The sequence below is a fragment of the Centroberyx affinis genome, unplaced genomic scaffold (genome assembly GCF_046629955.1).
Source record: "Centroberyx affinis isolate AG114_WGS23_722 - 3 ecotype Tasmania unplaced genomic scaffold, CSIRO-AGI_Caff_v1 ptg001482l_1, whole genome shotgun sequence".
NCBI classification, from domain to species: Eukaryota; Metazoa; Chordata; class Actinopteri; order Beryciformes; family Berycidae; genus Centroberyx; species Centroberyx affinis.
The window spans coordinates 7501-34147 of record NW_027279949.1 but is presented as its reverse complement, the minus strand read 5'-3'; the positions used below and the strand labels follow the sequence as shown (position 1 = coordinate 34147).

The 26647-nt window shown below is 42.0% G+C and overlaps 1 protein-coding gene across 1 annotated transcript in view; it reads right to left on the bottom strand.

Moving 5' to 3' along the window:
- The window catches only part of smyd3 (SET and MYND domain containing 3), a 98533-nt gene that overhangs the window by 66473 nt on the left and 5413 nt on the right, over positions 1 to 26647 (bottom strand). The window contains exons 2-5 of the mRNA XM_071526948.1: positions 12441 to 12504; positions 12051 to 12158; positions 11337 to 11394; positions 9386 to 9540 (exon numbers count right to left, since the gene is read on the bottom strand). Of these exons, the coding sequence (XP_071383049.1) occupies positions 9386 to 9540; positions 11337 to 11394; positions 12051 to 12158; positions 12441 to 12504 (385 nt within the window). The remainder of the gene's footprint in view (positions 1 to 9385; positions 9541 to 11336; positions 11395 to 12050; positions 12159 to 12440; positions 12505 to 26647) is intronic.

Genomic DNA, 26647 nt, shown 5'->3' with positions numbered 1-26647 from the left:
CCTCTCTCACACTTTCCTTCCTCTCTTTGTTTGTTCCTTGCTCCTTGACTTCTTTTCCTCATTAATCCTTTCATTTCTGCAATCCTTCCTTCCTTCCTTCCTTCCTTCCTTCCTTCCTTCCTTCCTTCCTTCCTTCCTTCCTTCCTTCCTTCCTTCCTTCCTTCCTTCCTTCCTTCCTTCCTTCCTTCCTTCCTTCCTTCCTTCCTTCCTTCCTTCCTTCCTTCGGAAAAAAGTTTGCTGGACTTTTGCAAATGATTCTTTCTCCCAAGTAACAAATTTGGAGAGTGATAACTTTCCCATTTGATAAGGTAGGAGCCAGTGTGTCTGCTCCTCATTTAACTGCTCAACAGATGGCCCATAAATATAAAGGAAAGCCATGAGAATAAATTACTCCTACACACACACACACACACAAACAGAAAGTTACACTCAGACACCCATACACATGCACACCTCTACAACACCGATATGTACACACAGAGAACATTACACCTACACACACATATACACACAATAATATGACAATCCCCACACTGACAAACAAAGAAAATTATAACTGTAACAAAAATGAGTGTGAATAGACACACATAGAAAATTACACCTACACACAAACGCTCCCATGTCTGCTTGTGTAATTGGAGCCAAAACAATTTACAGCAGGGGTGTAAATTTATTGGTTCCGCTCTCATACATGGCATCAGGTAGGTGTGTGTGTGTATCTGTGATAAATCGTCTCCATACATAGGTAATAAACAACAATATACAACATAGTTGTCCATAGGGAGTCTCCTTCCTTCCAGCATGGTTAAATCAGGTATGCGTGTGTGTGTGTGAGCGTTTCCCAAGAGCCCCTGTTACAGCCTCATACACAGAACCATAAATACAGGTACTTCAACCCTTTTATAGAGAGCAGACTATGTTCTCCCCCTCTCTTTCTCTGCTGTATCCCTCTATCCTTCCCTTCCTTTTTTTCCCTTCCACTTTCCCTCCTCTTCCACGCTTCCTCCTTTTCTGCATCCCGTATTTCACTTTCCCTGTCATCTGCTTTCATTCTTTACCTAACCCTCTTTCGCTCCGATTTTGCCTTCCTTTCCACTTTCCCCATTTTTCATGCACTCTCCCTCCGTCACTCTATCACCCTTCATTAATTTTCTCTTTTCCTCACTTTCTTCTTCTTTTCAGTCTTTCCTACCTTCTACTCCTCCATCTCTCCACCCATTCCTCACAGAAGAGAGTTTCTGTCGCTGTCCACTCGCATAACATTATATCATCATATGAGCCATTTCCTTTAGTGAATATTGACTTTGCAGTTAACTTTTATCTGATTCTGATTGTGTTTTGTCTTTTGTACATTGTAGTATCTTGTTCATTTGCAACTTCTGTTTGTCTTGACGCTGGTATTTTTGAACAGGTCGCCTCTGAAAAATGTATATATATGTATTAATTATTATTATAATGTTACTATATTCTAACCATGCCATACTTCATTGACACTGGTTTTCTGATTGCATTCGATTACTGTAGTTATTTGGGCTATTAACCTAATACCAACAATTCCACATTGTCTTACACAGCAGGGATTTGAGAACACACTGTGACAGTGCAACTTAATTAGGATTTCAGAGTCAAAAACTTCCCTGTCAAAATCTTTTGTACAGCCCAACTTTGACTCCCAACCCAGTCTCTGAAAAACACTGTCATCTGAAACAAAGGCAGCGTTCAGTCTGAGATGAGCAGCACAGTCAACAAGGCAAGTCACTGTGCAATGTCACAGATTTGATTTTTCTCCCCCAGACCGACTAAGCATTCAATTTTTTTTTCATGTCTGCCTCTATCTTAAACATCTGTGTATGTGTCTTGGTGAATGCACAAGTGGAAAAACACTGAAAGAGACATGATGAACATCTTATTGCAGATGTAAATGAGGCAGGTTGCTGACATTCTCTTTTTACAGGTATTAAAATTCAAACTTTTAAAATTCAAAAGCTAGTATAGGCCTGGTATATTGCCGTAGGCAGTGTGAATTCTTATACAAAACCAATATTTCAACTAAGAGAACCAAGACTTGGCCTGGGAGTGAATGAGGAACAGAGAAGTGACGGGCAGCAGAGTGAAGGAATGAGGCTGAGAGAGCGAGAACAAGATACAGAGGAACAGGTTTAGAGGAGATAGGAGGGGTGTGTGTGTGTGTGTGTGTGTGTGTGTGTGTGTGTTTATGGGGTAACATGTCGGTCATGCGAGGAGTGTGTGTGAGAAATGGGTCTCCATGCAGCAAGGGCTGATGCAGCATAACAATAAGTTCACACACACACAGAGGCTTGTACGTGCACACACAGCCATAGAGTGAAGCATGTACACACACACACACACACAAACACATATAGGGATACACGGACAAACACGTGTGCATGTAGAAATACACAGAGTCACACACACATACTGCATACAGGGAAGTAATTGCACACAAACACACAAACATACAAACACACACACACACACACACACACACACTCCAGAGAGAGGAAGTTGCTTGGGGGAAGCAATAAAATGTGGGGCGGCCAGATCTCATCTGTCACTGCTTATTGCACCACTGCAGTCTGACCAACACACACACACACACACACACACACACACACATACAAACCACTGCAGTCTGACCAATACACACACACACACACACACACACACCACTGCAGTCCCAAGCAACACAATGGACCGGAACCGGTGCAGACACTGAGCGTATATGCACACACACACACGCAGACACATTCATGCAGACATTCAACCCCACTGCAGTTTGTCTGTAGCACATACCTGCATGGTACTGCATGCACACACACTGTGCAATATACACACACACACACAAACACACACACCCTCCCACAGAGCTCCTCTAGGGTATATTAAGAGCAGTAATGATGCTGTGGCATTACTTCATTGCTAGCCCCGCTGTTGTAATTGTGTGTGTGTGTGTGTGTGTGTGTGTGTATATAACAGTAATAGTGTGTTTGGGAAGGAGTAGCTATTTGCATAAAACACTCCCCTATTGTAAAGCACCAGACCACACACACACACACAGCCATAAACACACACATGGTAATGACCTATTTTGTTGAGCACACTGAGCATTCCAAGTACACAATAATAAACTCCTCATTTGTTATGTACTTGAGCCATTAAAAAGAGAGAGAGAGCATGAGGAGAGGAGGGAGAGAGGGAAAGAGAGAGGGAAGAAAAAAGACTGAAAGAGCTGCCTGTATAAAGAAGGATAATGAAGAGAGAGACACAGGAAGAGATGTAAAGATGGATAGAGTTACAGAGACAGAAAGGGTAGAGAGATACAGGCAGAGGGAGAGCAAATGAGAGAGAAACAAAAAGAGAGAGAGGGGAAGAGGAGACTGACATTGGAACAGAAAAGACTGGAGACACAGAAAACAATAGAAGTCTATAGAAACAGAGAGCAAGAGAATACTGCAGGAAGAGGGAGAAAGAGAGAGAGACAGTGGAATCAAAGACTTCCCCGCTCCTTGCTGTCCATGCGATCACAGTGCCCCCTATTGGCACTCCTCAAAATAACACTCTGGATATTAGGTTAAAAACAGAACCACATATCACTCAGGCTGAAGCTACACCTGGATCCAGGCCATTGTGTGTGTGTGTGTGTGTGTGTGTGTGTGTTTTTTTTTAACAATTAATGGGACTGGACCAGCTGTCTTTGGGACTGCTTTCCTGAATTCACTGTTGCCTGTGCTAATACTATTTCAAGTCTTGATTTAGTTTCAGACCAGTGGCATTAGCTGAGAGTTGCTTCACTCTTCACGTGATGGTGTCTAGCCTACAGAGTCCAAACAGGGCACTCAATGCACTCAAATGGTGTTGTGGTTAACAGAACGATATGAGCAAAAACAGAAACAAACCAGGATCCAAGCAAGCCAAATTCATACTTGAAGTCCAAGTAGCTCCACATGATGCTGTATCAAGATTATTTCCAGATAGGGCACTAAACCGCATCTAACTATAATTGTTAATGAGCCCTATAAAATACTGAAATGCAATTTTAGCAAACTGTCTAAGCTACCACAGGTGGTTTACAAACAAATCAGGGTTCATCCTGGTGGCTCAGTGGTCTAAGGTGCGTTTCATGTAAACATGATCATGTAAACGTCATCCCCCTCTCTTTCCTGTCTCTCTCCAATTTGTCTAATAAGGTGAAAATGTCCCAAAAAAAATCCTTAAAAACAAAACTGTGTGTTTGTGTGTGTGTGTGTTCTGAATTGACCCAGTGAATGTCCCAGCTCTCTTATACAGCAAGTCAATGTGAAGATGTCATCCCATCGTAAACAACCACAGCCACATTAATCTCTGGCTACAACTATGTGACTTGAGAGAGAAAGAGAAGGAGAGATAACAAGAAGACCATGAATATGTTTTTTTTAAAAATACTGAATAAATGTCAAGGTATGCACGGTGTGTGTCAAACAGCGTAATCTGCATTAAAAAGTGTGTGTGTCACAGTATCAGTGTGTGAAAGTGTGTGTGTGTTTTCTGTGTCACCTCTTTGTCCCGTCCAATAACAGCTAATCATCCATGAGATCACCAAACATTACACACACCCTGTACCTTTGGCATTCAGGAGCAGTTGCTGTGTATACATACAGTATAGGTCTATAGGAGCTAGCCAGATAGTTACACACACTTTACTTCCTACATCTACATGCTGACATCATCGTGTGTTTGGTATCATTTACCTGTACTGTATAGTGTTATATGGGCCTGTGATACTGAAGAATGCCTCAGACTCTGCACTGAGGTAGAGTGCTAGCAGTGTCAAAGGTGTCAAATGACCACAACGCCCTTCACAAACCAGCACACACTGTAAACACACACGCACACACGCATACACACACACACACTCACACAAGAGGGTTACAGTAGAAAAGGAGACAGCAGTATATGGGTTATCTGCAAGACACTGACAACAGGCTTTTTACAATAATTTCATCGTATTCATATTCAATAAAATTGAGCTCTCTCCATTTGTGATAACATTAAAAAAATATTTATATACTTCAAAAAACACAAATTGTAATATACACCAAGAAATTTTGAAAGACAAGACAGAGTGAAAGAGAAAAAGAGCAACAGAGAGAAAGAAAGAGCAATAAAGAAAGTGCAAGAGGCAAGGAGAGAGAAGAAGAGAGCAACCTTGAGCCTGCAATAGCCTCGACATGATGTCTATGAGTTTTGAGCTGGTGTGAGGAGGAATTTAAATTGAAATCAACACTACAGTCTATTTTCAAATACACACCAGTCCAGCACCGGCCTATTACTGAAGTTACTTCACCAGCAGTAGCTCTATGGCGTCAATAATAGGATTATATGGTGTATAGCCCCAGGGAGATACCTTGTGAGTCTATATGTGTGTGAGTGTTGTGTGAGTGTGTGTGTGTGTGTGTGTGTGCGTGTGTGTGTGTGTGTGTGTGTGTGTGTGTGCGTGTGTGGGATGGGACGCTGACGACTATAGGTATGTGTGAGTATTGTGATTGTTTTCACTCTCAGCACAGGAATGACCCTGCTTGAGGCTACACACACAGAGTAATAGACAAGCATTATACGCACATACTAGGGTTTAATCCCGGGAAACGGGATTCCCGGGAATGCCCATCCAAACCATTTTCCATTTCCCGAAAAATATAATAACGGGAAAACAGGATTTTTTTTTTTTTAAAACATTTAGAACATATTGGAATAGGCCTATATTTAGAAAATATGTAGGCCTACAGTTTACTTTCTTAAAACATATGTTTTAAGACATGTTTTTAAGTTTATGCAACAGATGTACTGTGTGCGCCGGTGGAACACACTGAAAGCTTATTGTAATTAATAAACACAAAGCGCCATGGTTTTTTTCTACTATACACTTCTGACCTTGTGGGATTGTGCCATGACCGTTAACGCAGTTAATACGGTAACTTTTGGCCCACCGAATTCACCTGTTGTAGGCTCTAGCATCTAAGCTAACACAACACGATGTCTGCCACCAGCTTTGCGTGGAAATACTTCAGAAGATTAAACAATGAAGATGCAACGTGTGTGCTCTGTGAACGAGTGATAAAATGTTCCGGAGGTTCAACAACAAGTGGTTCGCTGCGACATTTGGAATCTCAGCATGACAAAACTCCAAGTGAAAGCCCACCAAAGCGTGCAAGAACACTGGATTCATACTTTATCCAAAAAAACTTCCCTGGGCGAAATACCGGCAGAGATGGCAGCATATGACGGATTTACATTCAACAGTATGGCGAAATGCGCCTATCTCAGAGCAGCACTGAAGAAAGACGGCCATAATCTCCCAAAGAATCCATCCGAAATCTCACACCAAGTGAGAGAAAAAGACAAGCTGGCGGAGAAGTTACAAGACTTGGTGAAGTGTGGTGCGCGCTTTTCTCTTACTATTGATGAGTACACTTCTTCTCAGAACAAAAGATTCATGAGCGTGAATCTGCATGGTTTGGAGACATACCGGAACCTCGGCGTGATCAGGATTCAAGGAACTATGCCAGCCGAGAGAGTGAAAGAGTTTGTCGACTCTCAGCAACAAAGGTTCAACTTGAACATGAACGACCACATTGTCTGCAGCACTACAGATGGAGCATCGGTGATGGTAAAGTTCGGGAGACTGGTGCTGCCCGAGCAACAGCTATGTTACACGCATGCTGTGCACCTGGCTGTCACAGATGTGCTGTACCACCGCCCAGAGGAGCCGCTTACTGCCTGTGCCAGCCAAACTGAGAGCAAAGACGAGGAGGATGGCAGTGGCACCGAGTCTGCGGACGAGGAAGAAGATGGGTATCAGCTGGTCAGGGTGAGAGAAGAAATGTACAGCAGCGTGGAGCGGGTCCGAAAGATTGCCAGGTACTTCCACAAGGCCACAGTCAGCAATGACAAGCTGCAAGAATGCATTAGACATGATCTTGACGAGATCACAGGCAATGAACTTGGCATTTCATATTCCTTGCAGCTATAGCGAAGTTCAAGCTGCATGCAAAGTTTATATTATGTTCATTTCTAATGTTGATTGACATAAATGGCGTTCTTTTGCCTTAATAATTATTAATTATTACCACCAAATAATACACTAAAGTGGTCAGGTTGGGAACCCATAGGTTTATGCATATTTCTCCTTGTTGCATTCAGTGTTGCTTGAAATATGACCAATGCGTTTTGACTGTAGCTGAAGTTATACCTTAAAAACAAGTCCATTTCCCGGGATTCCCGGGATAGTGTGCTTCTGTTCCCGGGATAGAAAATGTCTAATTTTCGGGAAAAATATTAAACCCTAGCACACACACACGGACACACACACACACACGGCAGATCAATTGGTTAACTCTCACATATTCAACTCTGAGAACATCAAGCCAACTCAATCTCCGTCTCTCCTCTCATCTGTCCTCTGTGTCTCCTCTCTCTCTCCATCAGCCAACCTCTATCCTTTTCATAACTTCCCATTCTCTCCCTCGCTCCACCGTTCATCCCCCTCCCACGTGTCTCTTTCTGTCTTTCTAGATGTAGAGAAAGTCAATACGTTGCAGACAAGCATGGCATCCTATCATGTGAACTGCTAAATAATTAAAACCCCATTCCCTTGCTTCTCTGCTTGTGAAAGGCTGAGATATCATAGAGAAAACAATCTCTGCTGTTTGCGACTGCACTGGAGAGCAAACACACTAACAGATTAATTTTTAACAAGTGACATTCATAAAGCTGCTAACATGTTGAGGGTATTATCTCCAGCCATCTTCAATTTTTGTTTACATTTCATATAGTGATGCACTTTCACTGTATATTACTCCGCCTTGTATCTTCCCTGCTCTCTTTTAATCTATCTCTATTACTATACCTTCCTCCTCTTTTTTCATTTCCCCCATTCAATATATCATCATTTCTCGCGCTCTCCTCTTTTCTTTCCCCCTCCCTTTATCTCTCTGTTCCCCTCTCTCTTTCCTCACACCCATCACACACATCTATCTCTTTAATCCACTCGATATTCTTCCTTTCTTCACATCGCTCAGACTGGAGCGGAATTCCCATTGGAATCTTGAACCACATTTAATCAGCAGCTTCCCAATTTTCACAGCCGCACAATCCAACCACACACACACACACACACACACACACACACACACAGAGTTACTTCCACATCTCATAGAAGTACAGACATTAGACTCTCCTTCTCCCTTCCTCATTGGAATTCCACCTCCATGATTATACCAGGATCATTTTGAATAAATGATGCAAACATGGATACAAAGACACCCACACAGGCACCCGCACACAGAAAGTAGATTAAAAGGCACTCATAGTGTGTGTGTGTGTGTGTGTGTGTGTGTGTGTGTGTGTGTGTGTGTGTGTGTGTGTGTGTGTGTGTGTGTGTGTGCATGTGTGAGAGAGCGTGTGTGAGAGTATGTGTGCGAGAGAGAGAGAGAGAGAGAGAGAGAGAGAGAGAGAGAGAGAGAGAATTAAATTGTAAAATTGGGAAATTATAAAACAAATCTTCCTTTTTTTGTTATTTCTTTTCCTCTCTAGACTTATTCCTGACACTGGCTTTGGTTTGGAACACCAAAAGGCAGATTTGAGTGTGGACCATCCTTGTTATATATTGCTCAAAGTTTATTGCTGAATGTTGTTTATTTGCAACTTTCATGTTTGTTTATGGAGCCATGAAGGCGCTCTTCGGTCATTCACCTGGCTGCTTCTAATTATTACTCACTCAGAATACACTCACAGAGATGGTCCGAAAAACCACAACGCACACACGCACGCACACACACACACACACACACACACACACACATACTTGTTGAAATCCAAACACATTACACCACAGAAATCTCAGAAAGGAGTCACACAAGCCAGATGAGGTAGAGTGAGATCCAGACAAACACATCCTTGCACACATAATGATTTGCGGTTTAGATTCTCATCACAGCAGCTGGTGTCTTTTAAGAGAATAAGACCTCAGGTTGTTCTGGGAATATACACACACACACACACACACACACACACACACACATACAAACACTAGGATCTAGTCACAGATGCTGGGAAGATCTTAGACATATGTTAGGGTTACAGCCAAACGCACCAGGGGATGCTAAAGGCAATTAACAGTTGCCTGTGACTGTCTGTGTGTGTGTGTGTGTGTGTGTGTGTGTGTGTGTGCGCATCTGTAGGCATGTTTGTGAGTGATTGTGTTTGTGTATTTGTATGTGTGAATGTGCATGTGTGTGCCATGTGTGTATGTGTATCTATGCGTGAGTCTGTGCGCATTTGCGTTTGTAGTGTGTGTGTGTGTGTGTGTGTGTGTGAGAATTTAGCTGACCTTTGCGATCAGGCCGAGGGGTTCTCGGCAGGAAGGTGGCAGCGCTGATGTCATTTCCTGTGCAAGGTGAGGTGCTTCCTGCTGTAGGTAGAGCTGCAACATGGAGGCCAGCTGGGACAGACCCTGCCTCTTCTGCTCTGACATGGAACTCAAGTCTGTAAGAAAAAAACATCTTAGAACATATAGGCCCTTGTTTATCAGTCTAACGTAGAAACGAGTGCAGAAATCATCTTACGACAGGGTTTATGTGTGATTCATGAAACGTTCGTATCTCGCCAATCACAGCGTAAGAATGATTGGGTGTTGATAAATGTGGCGACTGAAAACAATCGTCACGCCCCTAAATATCATCGTTTTAGAGGCCTCGTCCCTAGAGTTTACGACATGGAGATCCGTAATACGTCCAAGAAGAGAAACTTCTCCGACCTCGAAATAGAAACTCTAACGTCGCAATTCCAATTGAATCAATTAGTTCTATTTGGCAGAAAAATGCAGTATGGAAAGAAATCACTGCTGCGGTCAACAGTGTTGCCGTCGACAACCGAACTCCAGCTGAGGTTTGAATATTTCATTTATACATCCGTGATATGTATAGCCTATATATATATATATATATATAATAGCAGCCTAATATAATAGCTTGTATCGCAATTCTTTACATTTAGGTGAAGAAAAAATGGTCAGACCTCAAACAAGTAGGCTATCTCAAAATGAAAGAGAAATTAATCTTACACCAGAAAACTGTTAACCCTGTTAATTGCAAACATTTGCAACAAACATTTGAAAAACACCTATTTATGTTAGGGATAGGCTATATGACACATAGTAGATGTAGGCCTTTACAAAATAGAATATTTTGCCATAGGCTACATATTTTTAAGTGATGAATATGTGGCTGCATATGCTTAAATGCCAGTCAAAATATATGGTCTAATAACAATTCTCCGACTCAGCCAGATTTACTCTGCTGCACCGCAAGTCCACGCTGACTCAAAAACTTGCGTACATGAGTTGAGACTTGACGTGAGATTTGATCGTAGCCTCCGCTCACATCCAAATTGATAAATGCCGAGCTTTGCGTGGAAATGACCGTACGTACGACCGTGTCGTACGTTCGTTTCGTAAATGAGGGCCATAGTATCTACCTGTCTCTATCTCTATCTGTCTCTATCTCTGATCTGACACTGATACACTCAGAAATAAAAACACTAGGCATTCATCCATCCATCCATCCATCAATGTCTGAAGAGAGCTGCAATACGACATGGAGGCCAGTAGAGTTGTCACGGTGGTGCCATTTTGACACCGGTGTTGTTTCCCTCCTCAACACCGGCCATACCGGTTATACCGCCTGTCGCCACTAGGGGGCCTAAGCGCTATCAAACTCAGCATCACTATGATGAAGGTGAAACTTAAAATTCCTCTCCAAACTCACGTGTGTTAACGGCATTTGTAAACGGTAACACTTTTTAATCAGAGATTTATAACACTGCTCAACATTCAGAGAGTTAATGTGAGTGCAGATTCTGGTATATTGCCCTTCTTTAGGCTACCATTGGATTGTACTGGACACATTACTGTCACTAGGTAAGGACAATTAATTAATCCTATTCATCCTAATCTGTCAATCTGCCATTAGTGATCAGATATTAGTGATCAGTATGTTTTTAGTATGTCCATTTATCATTTAGTAGCCTAACTTGAACATGGAATCTCTGAATATGTGCTTTTATTTTACAAAATACAAAATGATGGTATTCCCGGTGTGGGGCTAATAACACTGGTGTGGACTCCAAGACCGTATGCCACCGGTAACACCACCCACCGCGACAACCCTAGAGGCCAGACGAGACCAACTGTTTCTCTTCTGATTTGGCATAGTACTCAGGCCTGCGAAACACACACAAAACACACACGCACACACACACACATACTTGGAGGAGAGACTTACGTGATTCATGCTCCTCTAAAGTGTACAGCTCCTCACTGCTGCTCTGAGATGGAGTTAACTAGAGAGGAAAAGGGAGAGGAGGGAAATTACTTCAGCATATAATTATTTTTCTTACAGAGTTATTGTTCCTCTATAATTATACATTGTTACTGTATTATTATTGTTGTAGTATTTTGACTGCTGCACTCCCTGGAACATATCGCAACTGTTGGGTGAAAACCTTGTATCTCCAAAATGTCAACTTTTCAGGAACTAAGAAAAACAGCCTTGTTTTTATCTTGATGAAAGTGTATTTTACCAGACAGTTATCCAGTAGTTTTTGAAAAAGTTTCATAAGGCCAAGAGGTCAGAGGATTTTCTTCTCAGGGAGGACCATGTAATCCTTCAATTGTAGTGAAAACATGAATAGCACCAGATTTGAGTGTTATGAGGTTTTCACAAAACAACAGCAATATAATGTACAGCCAACCAGAATCTGCCAAAGGAAAGATAATTCTCTCAGCTATAAAAATAGCCTCCAGATGCCATTTTGATTCTATTTGCTCATGTACATTGTTGTATGTTGTTTGTCAATGCTTGCTGCTGCTGCTCTAATCTAAATGGGACCACTTTGTTAAATAAATGCTGCCCAAAAATCAAATCAAATCAAAGACTGAGAGAAAAAGAGAAAGAAAGACAGAGAAAGGCAGAGAATGAGAGACTCCAGAAACATACCAGAGCAAAGATGATTCTGGCAGCCAGACGGACTGAGTCAGTGGGAATTCTGGGTAGGATGCTCCGCAGACACTTACACTCTCTCTTATGGCCAGACCAAGCTCGTTTCTGGAGGAGGAGGGATAGGAGATTTCAACACATACACAAACACAGACATGAACAAATATATCCACACACACACACACACACACACACACACACACACACACACACACACACATACACAAATATAAATACACTTCAGCAAAATGGGACTGATTATTGTTATGAATTCAGAAGTGGAATACAAAATTTATGTGGAAACAAAGAAGAAAAAGCAGCATGTCTAGATTATACTGTATATTCAATATACACTCAAGACTGAGACACACACACACACACACCCAATACCTGGCAGGTGATATCGCAGTAGCGGGCCATCTTACACTGGGAACACCTCAACAAGGACTCACATCTGGAGAGAAAGAGAACGATTCATTAATTCTGCACAATTTGTGAACTAAGCTTCTACAAAGAGAAATCTGGCACTCACAGCATGCAAGAAAAAACACTCAGTGAAAATGACTCAAATACGGCTGGCTCAACTTAACCAGGAATCAATGTTAACAATCAGACTCACTCTACAGGCCAATGGTAAAAAACATTAAGGCTTTTTTTGAGGAAGAGAACAACTAATTGGGCTGGGATGGGACTAGAGCTGCAACGATTAATCGATTAATCGATTAATCGATTTGATAATCGATTAATCAGTTTGAGTAATTTTTTAAGAAAAATAAGTCAAAAGTCTCTGATTCCAGCTTCTTAAATGTGAATATTTTCTGGTTTCTTTACTCCTCTATGACAGTAAACTGAATATCTTTGGGTTGTGGACAAAACAAGACATTTGAGGACGTCATCTTGGGCTTTGGGAAACACTGACCGACATTTTTCACCATTTTCTGACATTTTATAGACCAAACAACTAATCGATTAATCGAGAAAATAATCAACAGATTAATCGAGAAAATAATCAACAGATTAATCGACAATGAAAATAATCGTTAGTTGATGAAATGCTTGCTGATGTCATGCTTTCATTTCTGTTGTGCTGTTTGAATTAAAACTGTTGGGCTGGTCCAAATACAAGAGTTCTGCTCATAGTTTGGTTGCACCATTACCAAACATATGAATTGTTCTCAAGGTTGCTTTGTTTTACTGTCATTGTCTTGACCCTTTTCTCTGTAATGACTTTGTCCATTCCTTCAACTGTTGCTATTTGCCATATTAGGCTGATTGTGTGTATCTGTTGTCTAGCTAGACTGTCATCTAAAAGCCAGCACAATATTAGATACACTGTCACACTGTCATAGGCAGTTAAGATCACAGCACTTACATGTGTCTGCATGTGTGTGAGTGTGTGTGTGTGTGTGTGTGTGTGTGTGTGTGTGTGTGTGCGTGTGTGTGTGATGCCTGCAAGGTATGTTGTGTTTCTCAGAGTGCCACTGCTGTCCTTTCCAGTCTGCTTGTCAGTTTGATAACAAGGCAGACCAAAGCAGTGCCTGTCTGCTTCACACAGCCAATTACAGCCACTAGAGAGTGGGTCACTAAAACACACACACACACACACACACACACACACACACACAGGAGACAGGATCTGAGTCACAGGATCTTTGTCAGGAGATGTGTGTGTGTATGTGTGTGTGTGTGTGTGTGTCCTCCACATACACACCTCAAAGGGCAGCATGTCATTATTTGGACAGGTACTGCAGTTGTAATATGTATGTAATATGCAACATTAGTTTTAAGTTTATATTACCTCTGCATGTGGTTTGAATCTCACCTCTGTAATGATTGATTGTGGGAACATCTGTCGTTGTGCAGCTGAATAATCTTCTCATTTGTTTTAAGTCATTTAAGTATTTCTGGACTTCACCGAGGCATGTCTACCAGATGTTTCTCATTCTCACAACTTTGATTGCATCTTATAAAAATGCCCATATTAAAAGTCTTGTGTGTCTGTCTGTCTGTGTGTGTCTGTGCGTATGTATGCAATGCACATATACGTGTGTCTATCTGTGGATAAGGGGTTTCCAGGCATTTCCAGTTCCATTGCAACAGCAGAGCATTTTAAGTACAGGAGAGACCGGATAGCAGAGCAGCCCAAGGCTTGTTTGGTATTAGTCCATATCAGCTATGCTAGCAAGTCACTTAGTATGGCAGTATGGCATATCATAGGATGAGAGAGAGAGAGAGAGAGAGAGAGAGAGAGAGAGAGAGAGAGAGAGGGAGAGGGAATGAGAGTATATTTGCTAATGAAATCTGACCATGGATGGCATCATGAACATTTATACACACTGAGGTAATGTAGAACATGTTATGATGGATGAAAATGCATTAGCCCGGGGCTTATCGTGGTGAATATGGAACACTAGATTAGATTGGACATACTTGGGAATGCTGTAGATGGCATTATGACAGCCTTGAAGGCAAAAACAAGCATATAGCACACAGACACACAGAAACACAACCACTGACTAATGTCACACACACAGACACACACACAATCTCTCTCCTTTTCCACAGCATCTCTCTCTCTCTCTCTCTCTCTCTAGTTCTGACAGAAGGCACTGTTGCCTGTCAACATTAGAGACAGGAGTTAAGTGTTTCCTATGACCATCTATCAGTGTCTGTGACTAGACTGGACTGTTGCCTTTGGCTGGAGGCCTCTGTAGGCTTGGAGAGGTTTACAAAACACTCATTATCCTCTCTTCTGTTCTGTTTGCTCCTCCTCACTCCACTTACTCTCTCGCATTCACTCCTTTCCTTTCCTCTCCCCCTGTCTAATCTCTTCTCCCCTTTTCCTCTGACCTCCTCATGTAACTCTTTTCTGCTCCTCTGTTTTGCTCCTCTCGTCTCTTCTCACCTCTTCTTCTCTCCTCCCCCTTTCTCTTCTCATCCCCCCTCTTGTTTCGTCCCTGCCGTACAAGAATGACAAGAATAGCAATGTTTTCATGAACCTGGGTCGCAGGGTGAGACTGTCACCCTTCTCTGTCAGGGAAAAGGGAAATATGATATTTACTAGTTTCACTTATTCTGTGCTCATTCCCACCATGGGCAGAAGCGTGTGTGTCTGTGTCTGTGTGTGTGTGTGTCATGAGGAAACACGGCTGTGTCTGCAGCAACCTTTGCAGCCTGGAACCCAATGGTAAATTTATAGACTCACCCTGCGACCCAGGTTCATGAACACATTGCTATTCTTGTCATGTTGAGACCCACCAGAAACAGGGCAGCCACCCACAGTTTAAGAAACTCAGGCCTGCAGTACATGACACAAAGTAATAACAATAGATAGGACCAGCCAAACCTAAACACAGGCAGGTTCTGCGAAGCCTCAACAGATGAAGTGGGAACATTACTCAGACTCTAAGTGTACGGTCACAGTCCACGCTGCCAGCCGCAGGAAGTCCATTCATCTACTAACAACTGAGAGAAGTCGGCTGATGCTGACCGCAGCCCCTTCTGATTTCCTTGCTTTGTTGGTCATAGCTGAATTTTTGGGACGACGTTGCCAGTCAGGAGTCAGTTATGTATTGAAAGTGGTATTGCTGCAACAAGGGTAGGAAATTAACACCCACCACTCGCCAAATGCGGGTTATTATGAGCAGTAAATAAAAAAATGTGTTTGATCCACCAGCCACTGTGGAACAAAGGAAATAATCACCAGTTAGCATGTGCCTTTTTTTTCTTCCCATGAACACTGCAGGCACTGCAATTACTTTAACAGTATCAAAACAAATCGTTTTGATATTAAATCTCAGTACCAAGGAGGAGACACTGGGGCCAAAGAAAAAAAGCAATATTTCAATTCTGTGTTTTTTGTAGCTCAGTGACCAAGGCACTAATATGCTGTTTCCACTGCACTAGTGTGCCATCTTGTACCCGAGCTGTCATGGTAAGTGTGTTTTTGCATTATATTTTGTTCACAGTTCAGTACAGTTTACGTACAGTAAAAGCATACTGATACAACACTCTTATCTATCTGATACCAGCCTGCTTTCAAAGGGTGCAACTAGGGTGAAAACGTTGGGGCTATGATATAGCCCTGGTTCTCTGAGGGAGAGGTCTCAACTGAAAGGAAGATACCATGGAGTACATCAATTCTGTGCCATACTGTGCCAAACCATACCCAGGCCCAGCACAGGTACAGCATAGTACATAGTGCAGTGACAAAACAATACAATACTGCAGTCAGGCCCAACTCGGGCTACCCATACTACCACACTGATACCAAAGAGCATACACTTGGTGCCATGCAGAAAAAAAAACATCTCTTTTTTTCCCCTTTTACAATGTAAATAATAGCTGGCATTGTGTTCCATCTGTAAAAACAGTTTTAAGACCCTGGAACCAAGCCAACTAATTGAAAATTAATTGTGAAACGCTATAGACTATACATTCCATTTGGGGGGATGCTTATAATAGGATGTATAGTGTAGTGTATTATAGAATATACATCATATTACCAGCATCCCCCCAAATGGCTTCACTCCCTTCACAGGTCAGTGCAAGACTACAGCCACAGCCACCTCTGTAAAAAATGTCCTGCCACTAAAGCCACTGAGAGCAGAGCAGCTCACAATATTTTCTGACAGAAGTTCAATAAGTTTATGTTTAATGCTTGGGAATCAAATTTGGATGCAATCACTGGAGGAGGAGAGAGACAGACACAAGGAGGATAGGTGTCAAAGATGGATAGACAGAGAGAGAGAGAGAGAGAGAGAGAGAGAGAGAGAGAGAGAGAGAGAGAGAGAGAGAGAGAGAGAGAGAGAGAGAGAGAGAGAGAGAGAGAGACAGGAGAATATCAGTCCAATACAGTGTATGTAGTTACCAACGCTCGTAACACGCAGTTGCACCACAGCAACTGTTGTTATGGTGACTGCCTCCAGTGCTGATAAGCTCTGTGTATACAGAGCATCCACTCAAACACACACAAACACGTGCACACGCACACACACTAACACAACAGTCTCCTACACACACAGCGCATATCATTGTACTCCATACAGGAGCCAGAACCTTATAGATACGGTCCTCCCTCTGTCAGTTGGCTACATGGTTCAGCTATCTTGGCAGGACTGCAAGGTTATTATTTGCTGGCTAAACATAATTGAATATTTCCTCTCTATAACTGCTGTATGATAGTCATAAAAAAAAAAACACACACACTGCAAAATTGTGGCTCATTATTGCAATTGTAATATAAAGTGTGAGACATGTGGACAGTGGAAATTTCCTTTTCAGCAGATAAAAATGTCAAAAAAATAATTGTGGGGGACAATATGGGACACTAATGCTGAGAATTTGCACATTCTCTCAAACTTGCAACTTGATTTGCAGTCTAGGTTTTCTGCACGGCACCACAACGCATTGTTTAAGAGGCCATCTGAAACAGCTTTCCCCTGTAGTCAAAACTGCAGCAGTCAACACTGTGGTTTAGATTTTTTTTATTCAATTGACTATGTAGTGCTACTCCATCTGATCTCCTACAGCAGCAAAAGTAGCACTAGACGCACACACACACACACACCACTTAATCCCAAATCCCAACATTAATGAAATTCTAATTCTAATCCCTCACCTAAAAAAAACAAAACACTTCTCAGAATAACATCCAGTAGTTCAATAGTGCAACAATGGTTTTCTCAAGTGACTGCTTACTGCTTTTCATTTGGGTCCAGTAAGATAGTAAACACACATCCACGCACATACATGCACACACACACACAATATTTTATGATCCAAACACACAGAGAGCCTGCTCTGGCCTCTAGGCAATGACCCATTAAGGGTTGAGGAACATACGCTGATACACACACATACACACACAGAGTGAAGGAGTCACTGCTGTGGCTAATGCCATGATATAACTTAGTCCAGATATAGAGGTGGACAATAACAACAGAGTGAGAGGGAACAAAATAGACAGGGAGAGAAGAGAGAGAGAGAGAGAGAGAGAGAGAGAGAGAGAGAGAGAGAGAGAGAGAGAGAGAGAGAGAGAGAGAGAGAGAGAGAGAGAGAGATAATAAGAGAGAGAGAGTGTTCTTCGGTTGACTTCTTATTGACTTCGGTCTTACTACTGTCTTATGGGAAAAGAAAAATGGCTACAACCCATTCCAAATCCTAACCAACAGTTGAAGAAATATCTAGAAGCCAGGTCAGGATAACTCCTTATTAATATGCAATTACTTGATGCTCAATGCTGGTCCTTTCTTGTTTAACGATAACTAATTTCATACAGAGATTGATTATCATTCACATGCACCATATCAGCATCTACTTCAGCCATCTAATCTATTCTGCTGTTATGTTCTCTTTCTCTCTCTCTCTTTCTATCATCTCCCTTCCTCTCGCTTTGTCCTTTTCTTGCTCTCTCGCTTTCTTCCCCTCGTCTTTTTTCTACCCATCCTCTCCCTCCCTCCCGTCTCTCTGTCAGATGATCTCACTGTGTGAAGTGATGGCAGGTCCATGGTTGGACTGTGGGCACAGTAGGAAAACTCATGAATAACATTAGATGGCTTTCATTAGAACATGCAGACAGGCCGAATTAAAGAGTCTCTCTCTCTCATTTCCTCCACCCTTCTCCTTCCCTTCCTCTCAAAGTCATACTCTCTTCCTTCCTTCATTCTTTCTCTCTCTCTCTCCTCTAACATCTCTCGTTCGTCTCTCATTCATCTCTCATTCATTCCTTGCATTGTGCAAAATGTCAAATACATATCAGTCATTCTCAACTCCAGAAAAGCTGACTTTTTGGAGATAAAAGGTTTTGTGCAGGACATTGATATGACAGAAACGGGAGGAGGGAGGGGAGTAAGGAAATGAATGAGTGTATGAGCGTGAGAAACACAAAGAAAAAGCAAGTAAGAGAGAGATGGGACAAAATTGTCAGAAGACAGTAGATGAAGCGTGGTGTGTCGACTGAACGATGCTGGTTTTCTGCATTGATATGCAAGAGGATAGAGAGAGTGTGTGTGTGTGTATGTGGTAAATTTTGTTAACTCTATGCTATCAGACACCTAATTAGGCCTACCTCAGCATGTCTCTGTTGGTGTATGTGTGTGTGTGTGTAGCATGGTAATTAATTTCCCCAGTGAGCTTTGGCTGTTGTGCTGTAGCCGTGAGAGAGAGAGAGAGAGAGAGAGAGAGAGAGAGAGAGAGAGAGAGAGAGAGAGAGAGAGAGAGAGAGAGAGAGCAAGAGAGAGAGAGAGAGAGAGAAAGAGCGAGCGAGAGAGAGAGCGAGAGAGAGAGAGAGTTAATAATTAGCGGGGTCCCCTTTTCCAGGCTGTCCGGTCGTGCCTGAGTGAATTTTCTCATTTCCAGGCTGACTGGCCAACACAGCATGGTACGACTCACTCCCACATGACAGCTAATGGCGTGTGAGTATACATGTATGACGTGAAGTATAATACTAACAGATATTGATATAAATCACATGGAAGATTCCTGATGCCTATAAAATTAATGTATGCTACCCAGGCCTTCTGTGCTTTTGTAGAGTTTTGGGGTGATTATTATGACCAAAAATCCTTGATTTTGTACAAAATATTGCAGGACAATTTTAAGTCTTTCATCAAAGGACATCAAGGGTCATGAAATTCAAGTGCAGAGATTTGGTTAAACCTTCAAACTGTTGCCACATTTTCATGGAAATTACTGGTTTGTTATTAATCTTGAGGGTGCAAAATCAATTTTTTTGAGAAGTCAACAATAAAATAAAGCAGAAATGCCCTACATCTATTACTGAAAAACAGCACAACCCAGTCAGCTGGGCATTAGGTAAATGCCACTCAAATGCACAATGACCCTGCAGTTTGAGGTGCTGCTCTAGATGAAATGTAGCCTGATATTTGCACATGCCACACTATCTTCAGTATGCTGAGTTGGTCTTATGTTTGGTGTTTTTCAATGCTTTTGTGTATTGTTTTTGTGTGTAGCTTAGAGAGTAGTGAAGCATAGTGTAGTGTAAGCGCAATGTAGTTCAAATGTAGTGCAGGTATAGAGCACTGCAGTGTAATGTAGTCAAAGTGTTGGAGCAGAGTAGCTTTAAGTGTAGATTAGGTCTAAGTGTGAGTATAGTAGGGTCATTCCATGTCAAATCAACCAAATTTCAGGAACTTTGCCGGCTCAAACTTTTGATTTTGATAATTTTTCTCCTGGTGGAAGATATACATAATAATGATGAAGAAAGCCTAAATATTATAGATAGTCATATTCACAGGCCATTATCTCAGAGAATAAACGACCCAGGTCCTTGCAAATGCATAGACACCAAGATTTTTATTTTAAACCAGAAAGTAAAAGGATATTGAGGTATCTTGGAGCTGCTACCTTTCTCAGTGTCGCTTTTAGACCCCTAAACTTGCTCCAAATTATCGTTTTGACCCTCACTCTACAAACTTGGGGGAAACTCAGTAAATAATGATCAGTGAGCTTTAATATTTGGGCTTTCTTCATCATTTATGTAAATCTTCCACCAGGAGAAAAATTATCAAAATCCAAAGTTCGAGCCGCCAAGCTCTGGTTGAGTTGACACGGAATGACCCAGTATAGAGTTAATGTAGTGTAGTTCAGTCGGGTAGTGTGTCATTTGAGCGTACTGTTTTGTAGAATAATGTGGTGTTGTATGGTGTTAGCATTGTATTCTGATTTGAGTGTCATGTAAACCACTGCTGCCTGCGTGTGTGTGTGTGTCGGTGTGTGTGTGTGTGTGTGTGTGTGTGTGTGTGTGTGTGTGTGATGCGTGATGCCAGCTGTGCTACAACTAAAGCTGTCTTTGATCCCTTGCTGAGTTCTTAATGGTTGTTTAGAGGATGATTCATTGACACCTGAGGGGACTCATATGGGACTAGTCTCCTTATGGCTTAATGATCACACTGATGGGAATACATACACAAGCAAGCGCACATGCACGTGGATGCACACACACACACACACACACACACACACTCAAACACGCACACATACACATACATGAATATGGCTTAAGGGGAAAATCTACCCTGACAAAGAAAAAAATGGCTGTGGTTTTTGCATTATCTTGGATAGTTCAGTCTATGTGAATTCATTTTAGAGTGCATTTTCCCTTTCATTACGATTCTATTGGGAACACTGCCAATAATGACAACACACACACACACACACGCACACGCACACATAGTTCTGTACTTGGCTTTCATGAATTCTCTAGCACCTAACCACTACAAGCCTGAACGCTAACCTTAACCCCTGACCCAATCAACAGCTTTTCTCCTTGTGAGGACTGGCATAAAATGTTTTTATGAGAACTTGTGGTCTTCACAAGTAGAGTTAAAAATGATACGCACACATACACACAAACAGCTGTTTTGCTAGATGAAAACAAGGCATTACACACATGGGGAGGGTTGTTCCAAATATGCCCAAACAAGAATTTACAACAAATTACTTGGGTTGGAAATGATACTGCTGTGCATGTGTTTGTGCATGTGTGTACGTGTATGTTTGTGTGTGTGTTAATTCCCACCACCCAGATGTTTTGAGACACCTGGGTATCTAACTACAGGAGGTAGGAAAAATGAGAGAAAAAGAGATAGAGAACAGAGGAGGAGGAGAGGTTAGAGAGAAGCAGATGCAAGCAAAATAATCTACATTAGGAATGAGGGAGGAGAGCGAGAGATAACGGGGGAGAACAGGGTGGAAGAAGAGGTGGGGAGAGGGAGAAGAGGAGCAGAAGCAGGGGGGAGGAAAAATTGTGTATGAATGAGGGAGGGATGGAGAGATGGAGGGAGGAAAGGGTCAAGAAAAGCGGGGGGGAATTAGGAGAATGAGGAGTGAGAGAGATAAGGAAAGCAGATGGGGAGAAAAACTGAGGAAGGAGGGAGGGAATTGATGGAGAGAGATGGAGAGAAAGAGAGAGATGTCAGAAGTAGCAGATGGGAGGATAAATCGAGAGGAGGGAACGAGTAAGAGAGGGAGGGGAGGAGGGGGAGGAGGAGGAGGAGTGCTGACTCGTCTTTTGAACTAATTCCCGGCTCTCATCTGCTCCTTTTGCAGTGGAGATTTTTCTGTGGGCTTGGCATGTTTGTTGTCTAACTGCATCTAAAGTAGCTATCTGTATGCTTCACATACCACTGCATCCGCACACTCTTATCGCTATGTGTGTGTGTGTGTGTGTGTGTGTGTGTGTGTGTGTGTGTTTGTGTGTATGAGAGTGAGAAAGAGGGTGTGTGCATAATAAGCAAGAGATAAAATGTGTTTGAAAAAGAGAAAGAGCGAGAGGGTGCGTGAGTAAGCGAAAGAGAGGGTGTATTTTTGATAGAGGAAGAGAGAGAGTGTATGTGTTTGGACAGGAGATAGAGAGAAAAAGAACGTGTGCAAGTAAAAGAGAACTGTATTCATGAGTGATGAAGAGTGTGTGTGTGTGTGTGTGTGTGTGTGTGTGTGTGTGTGTGTGTGTGTGTGAATGATAGATAGAAGCTGAATGAGAGGCAGAATATAGGGGGGAGAGACTGTGTATGCGCATTTGAAAATGAGGATGTGCGTAAGTAATAAGGAGGAATAGACTGTGAGATGGAGTGTGCGTCTGTGTGTAACCAAAAAACAGTGAACAAGATGGGTGAAATGTAAACGTGACAGAAAAGACTCCTCTACAACCTTTTAAGTGTTACTAATAGAGCTTTAAATAATAGCCATGATGAATTCTCTTACATCTCTCACCCAGACTCTTCAGGAACTGGCCATTTTATTAGGTGTGCACACATCATATCACACTTTTTCACAGCAAACACCCATGCTGAGTCCAAAACTTCCATCTGGTACTGAGGGCCGACCCAATCCATTACTGTTACTTAGCAGTCCACACTTGGACCATTAGTTTGGCTTCATTGGGGAAAATGACTGTGATATAATCCTCCTCTCTGTTAGAAAAGTCTAACCTTCTGGCTCTTCCTTTTTCCTATACCTGCAACTCAGATCTTCCATGTGTGCTTATGGTGTACCCTGGGGGCATTCTTTATTCACCCATGAACTTCATGTCATATTGGATGTGGATGTACTGACAAGTGGTTTAGTCTCTAAGCTCTATACCTTGTTACTGAACTCCTCTTGCGGTCCGCTCGCTGTTCATCAGGTGTGGGAAAGAGATCTTGACCATCGCGGAGGTGAGGTCGATTGGTTTACTGTCTGGGACAACGTGGACTGCACCTCTAATAGAGAACCTCTAATAGTTGCTAAAAACCCTAATCACAAACTTATTCACTTTAATTTTCTACATAGACTCTACCTCACTCCTAGAAAACGTCACCTCATGAAACTCATACCCTCTCCAATTTGTCATCTATCTACTCTTGGTCTCGTGGGCTCATTTATGCATATGTACTGGGAGTGCCCTGGGGTGGCCTCATTCTGGAAAGTAGTATCCTCTACCCTATCAGATTTACTGGGTGTGCATATACCCTGTTGTCCCACGTTGCTGATTTTGAACAATACCTCATCACCGGATCGGTCGGTCTCCAAATCTCATGTTTTATTTACAGGTCTTACAACAGCAAAACAAATGCTAGCTTTAAGATGGAATCCGCCTCATTCACTTACCCGTACGCAATGGCTGCCCAGGCATGGGCCTCTGCAGCAGCAGATGTTAAGCAGCTGCTGGTTTGAACATCTTCAAGTTTGGCATTACAATGTATCTAAGTGCACTTGGTTGTATTGTTGTAAATTTATGAATTCATGTACTATGTCATGTAGAACTAGTGTGGGGTGGGAGGGGAGGGAACTGGTCGCCACATGGGTGGGAGGGAGGGAGGACCTTTCTTGGTCCTAGTGGGGGAAAATATACTCTGATACTTTGTGTTTGTCATTGCAATGACTATTGCTTTACATTTTGAAATAAAAACAATTGATAACAAAAAAAAGAAAAGTCTAACCTTCTGTGTGCAAAAAAGGCAGAAAATCAAGTGTACTTCTGGCATGTTACTTGGGGGTCTTGGTAACAGATTTTAAAGGAGCTGTGTGTAGCATTTTAACATCAATAAATCATTACTACATATATTTTGAGCATTAGTATAATTGCCGTACACAGATGAGATCACTGGCAGAACAGTATACAACACTGCCTTTTACATTGCACTAACTAGAAGGGCACTCGGAGAGTGCAGACCTCCGCCAAGGTTCGTGCTATTATTGCTTGTTCGTGAGTCGGATCCGGATCCGCTTCAAAATTTAATGGATTCTTCCATTCTACACCCTTCCACAAAGTTTCATGAAAATCGGGCCAGTCAGACAAACAAACAAACGGCACCGAAAACATAACCTCATTGGCGGAGGTAACAATACAACTGGGGGAAGGAGGTTATCAATCGTCTTGACCATGGTTTATGGTTTATCATCCATCCGTTTATGGTTTATAATAGCAAGGTATAATTATACCAAGAGTTTTGGCAAATCAACACAATTTCTGCAAATAACCACAGAAAAAAATGGCAAAATTGAACAATGCAAATCATCAACAATGATTTTAGAGAGAACAATGCAAATCATTGGTATCTGTCACAGGTCTCACTGAAACACAGCAGTTTCAACAACTGCTGCACACACGGCATGTAGAAAACTAACATTAGATATTGTAAAGTTGGCCGAATGGTTGAGGCACAAAAGAGATGGTTCTGTTCATTCAGTCCAGGTGTTTTATTTACAGCAGTGCGGTCCTATGCAGCTTATTTACAGTGCAGACAAAATTGGCCAATTGCAGAAAAAAGGAAAAAATACAACTTGCAAAAATAAACAAGAAGAAAAAATATACAAGGCAAAAAAAAGATATACTTATAAACCAAACTGCACTATAAGGCAATGCCCCTTTACATAAGGGCCCTCCGCAGCTGACAGTGTTCTGGCCTGCCTCAGCAAGGTCTGCTATGCTCTCCTGAGGACCTCCAGCCTCCACCTTTATAAATTTGCTGGCTCCTACTAAGAGACATCAATTAGTAAATGGTAATCAATTATCTCCTAGCAATATTCACCTGGTTCAAATTACCACACAATATTATAAACACCAATAATAAAGGTCATTAGACATTTTCCAAAACAATTGATCAACTCCAAAAGTATTAAAATAACATTTCAAGAACACACAATTAAACACTCCTGCCACTTTACCACACGTGGTCCGATCCCCCGGAAACCCCCCTCTAGAAAAGGAAGTGGAATGCTCCATCTCGGGTAAGAGAGGATCGTCCGGTGCAGCACGGAAACAGGTGACAAACAATTCACTCGTAAAAAGTACAAAAATAAATATACATTTAATTGCAAAGACTGTACGTCTCCTGTCTTTTCATTTTACATTGCAATGTTTTATGTAAATGAGTAAACTACAACTGGGTCGCTATGTATTAACGCTACCAATACTGATATTGGCGACTTCCGACATCACAAACAGAGAGAGGGAGAGCGAGAGAGAGAGAGCAAACGCAACGATATCAAGGCAACACAGACACCTCTATGCAAGATGTAATTAGAAGTGGCTATGCAGCGTTGTGTGTGTTTGCATCTTACTTTCTACAGGGCACGGGATATCCCCGTGACAGATATGTTTTCTCCAACTCCATTCATGGGTGTGCTTAAAAATAAAATAGCCAATAAAGAAGTCACTGATATCCAGGTGGAAAATTCACTCCAGTGAAAGAAAAAGTCCAACAAATGGGGGAGACAGCATCTCCTCTAAAAAGCAAAATTCCATAAATTCTGCCTTTGTATCTATTGTCAAGCTGATTTCATCGTGGGGGCAATGGATCGGTCTCTGTCCAATCGTTCCTTCATCCATTCGTCACAAACATTATCTCACACTGATGAATCAGACCATGAAAATGATGCATCTAACCATTGCGTTCCAGTATTTTCAAAATTACACTGACTGGCCCAACGAGGGCGCTACAATTACAGGTCATGACAAGGTGACATATTTGATACTGATTGGCTCAGAGGGGGACTGCATGATTTGTGTGTTTACTGTTTACTGCTGCCTGTTTTTTATTTTTCACAAGTTTAGCTTCCCTCTCAAAGGCAATTCCATCAAGTTGAAATTAGAATGAAACTCTTCATGTCTACAGACTGTCAATTTTTCTTTTCTTCTTTGAAACAATGAAGACCCTTTGGAAATTGGTTTATCTAACTTTCAATCAAAAGTTTCTCATTATACATCAGACAGAAGTCTTAGATGTTTTGTTTGCATTGTTCTGTGGGGTGTGTGCCTGTATGCCTATGTGTGTGTGTGTGTGTGTCTGTGTGGTCCAAAGAGACAGCGAGTGAGAGATTGGTGTCAAATATAAAGGCTTCGTCTGACAGAGATAAGCCCCCCCACCCCATACACACACACACACTTCTACACACACACGCACATAAGAGACCTGACAGCCCAGACAAACACATCTAAAAGTTCTTCTTTGGTCTGTCAACAAAACCAGTGAGCAACCCATCAAAGCTGTGTCTGTGTGTGTGCGTGTAACAGCAGAGAGAGATCTCATTTTGCATGTATTTGTGTATATGACTGAATTCTCAGAATGTGTGTTTTGTGCCATGCTGTGTGT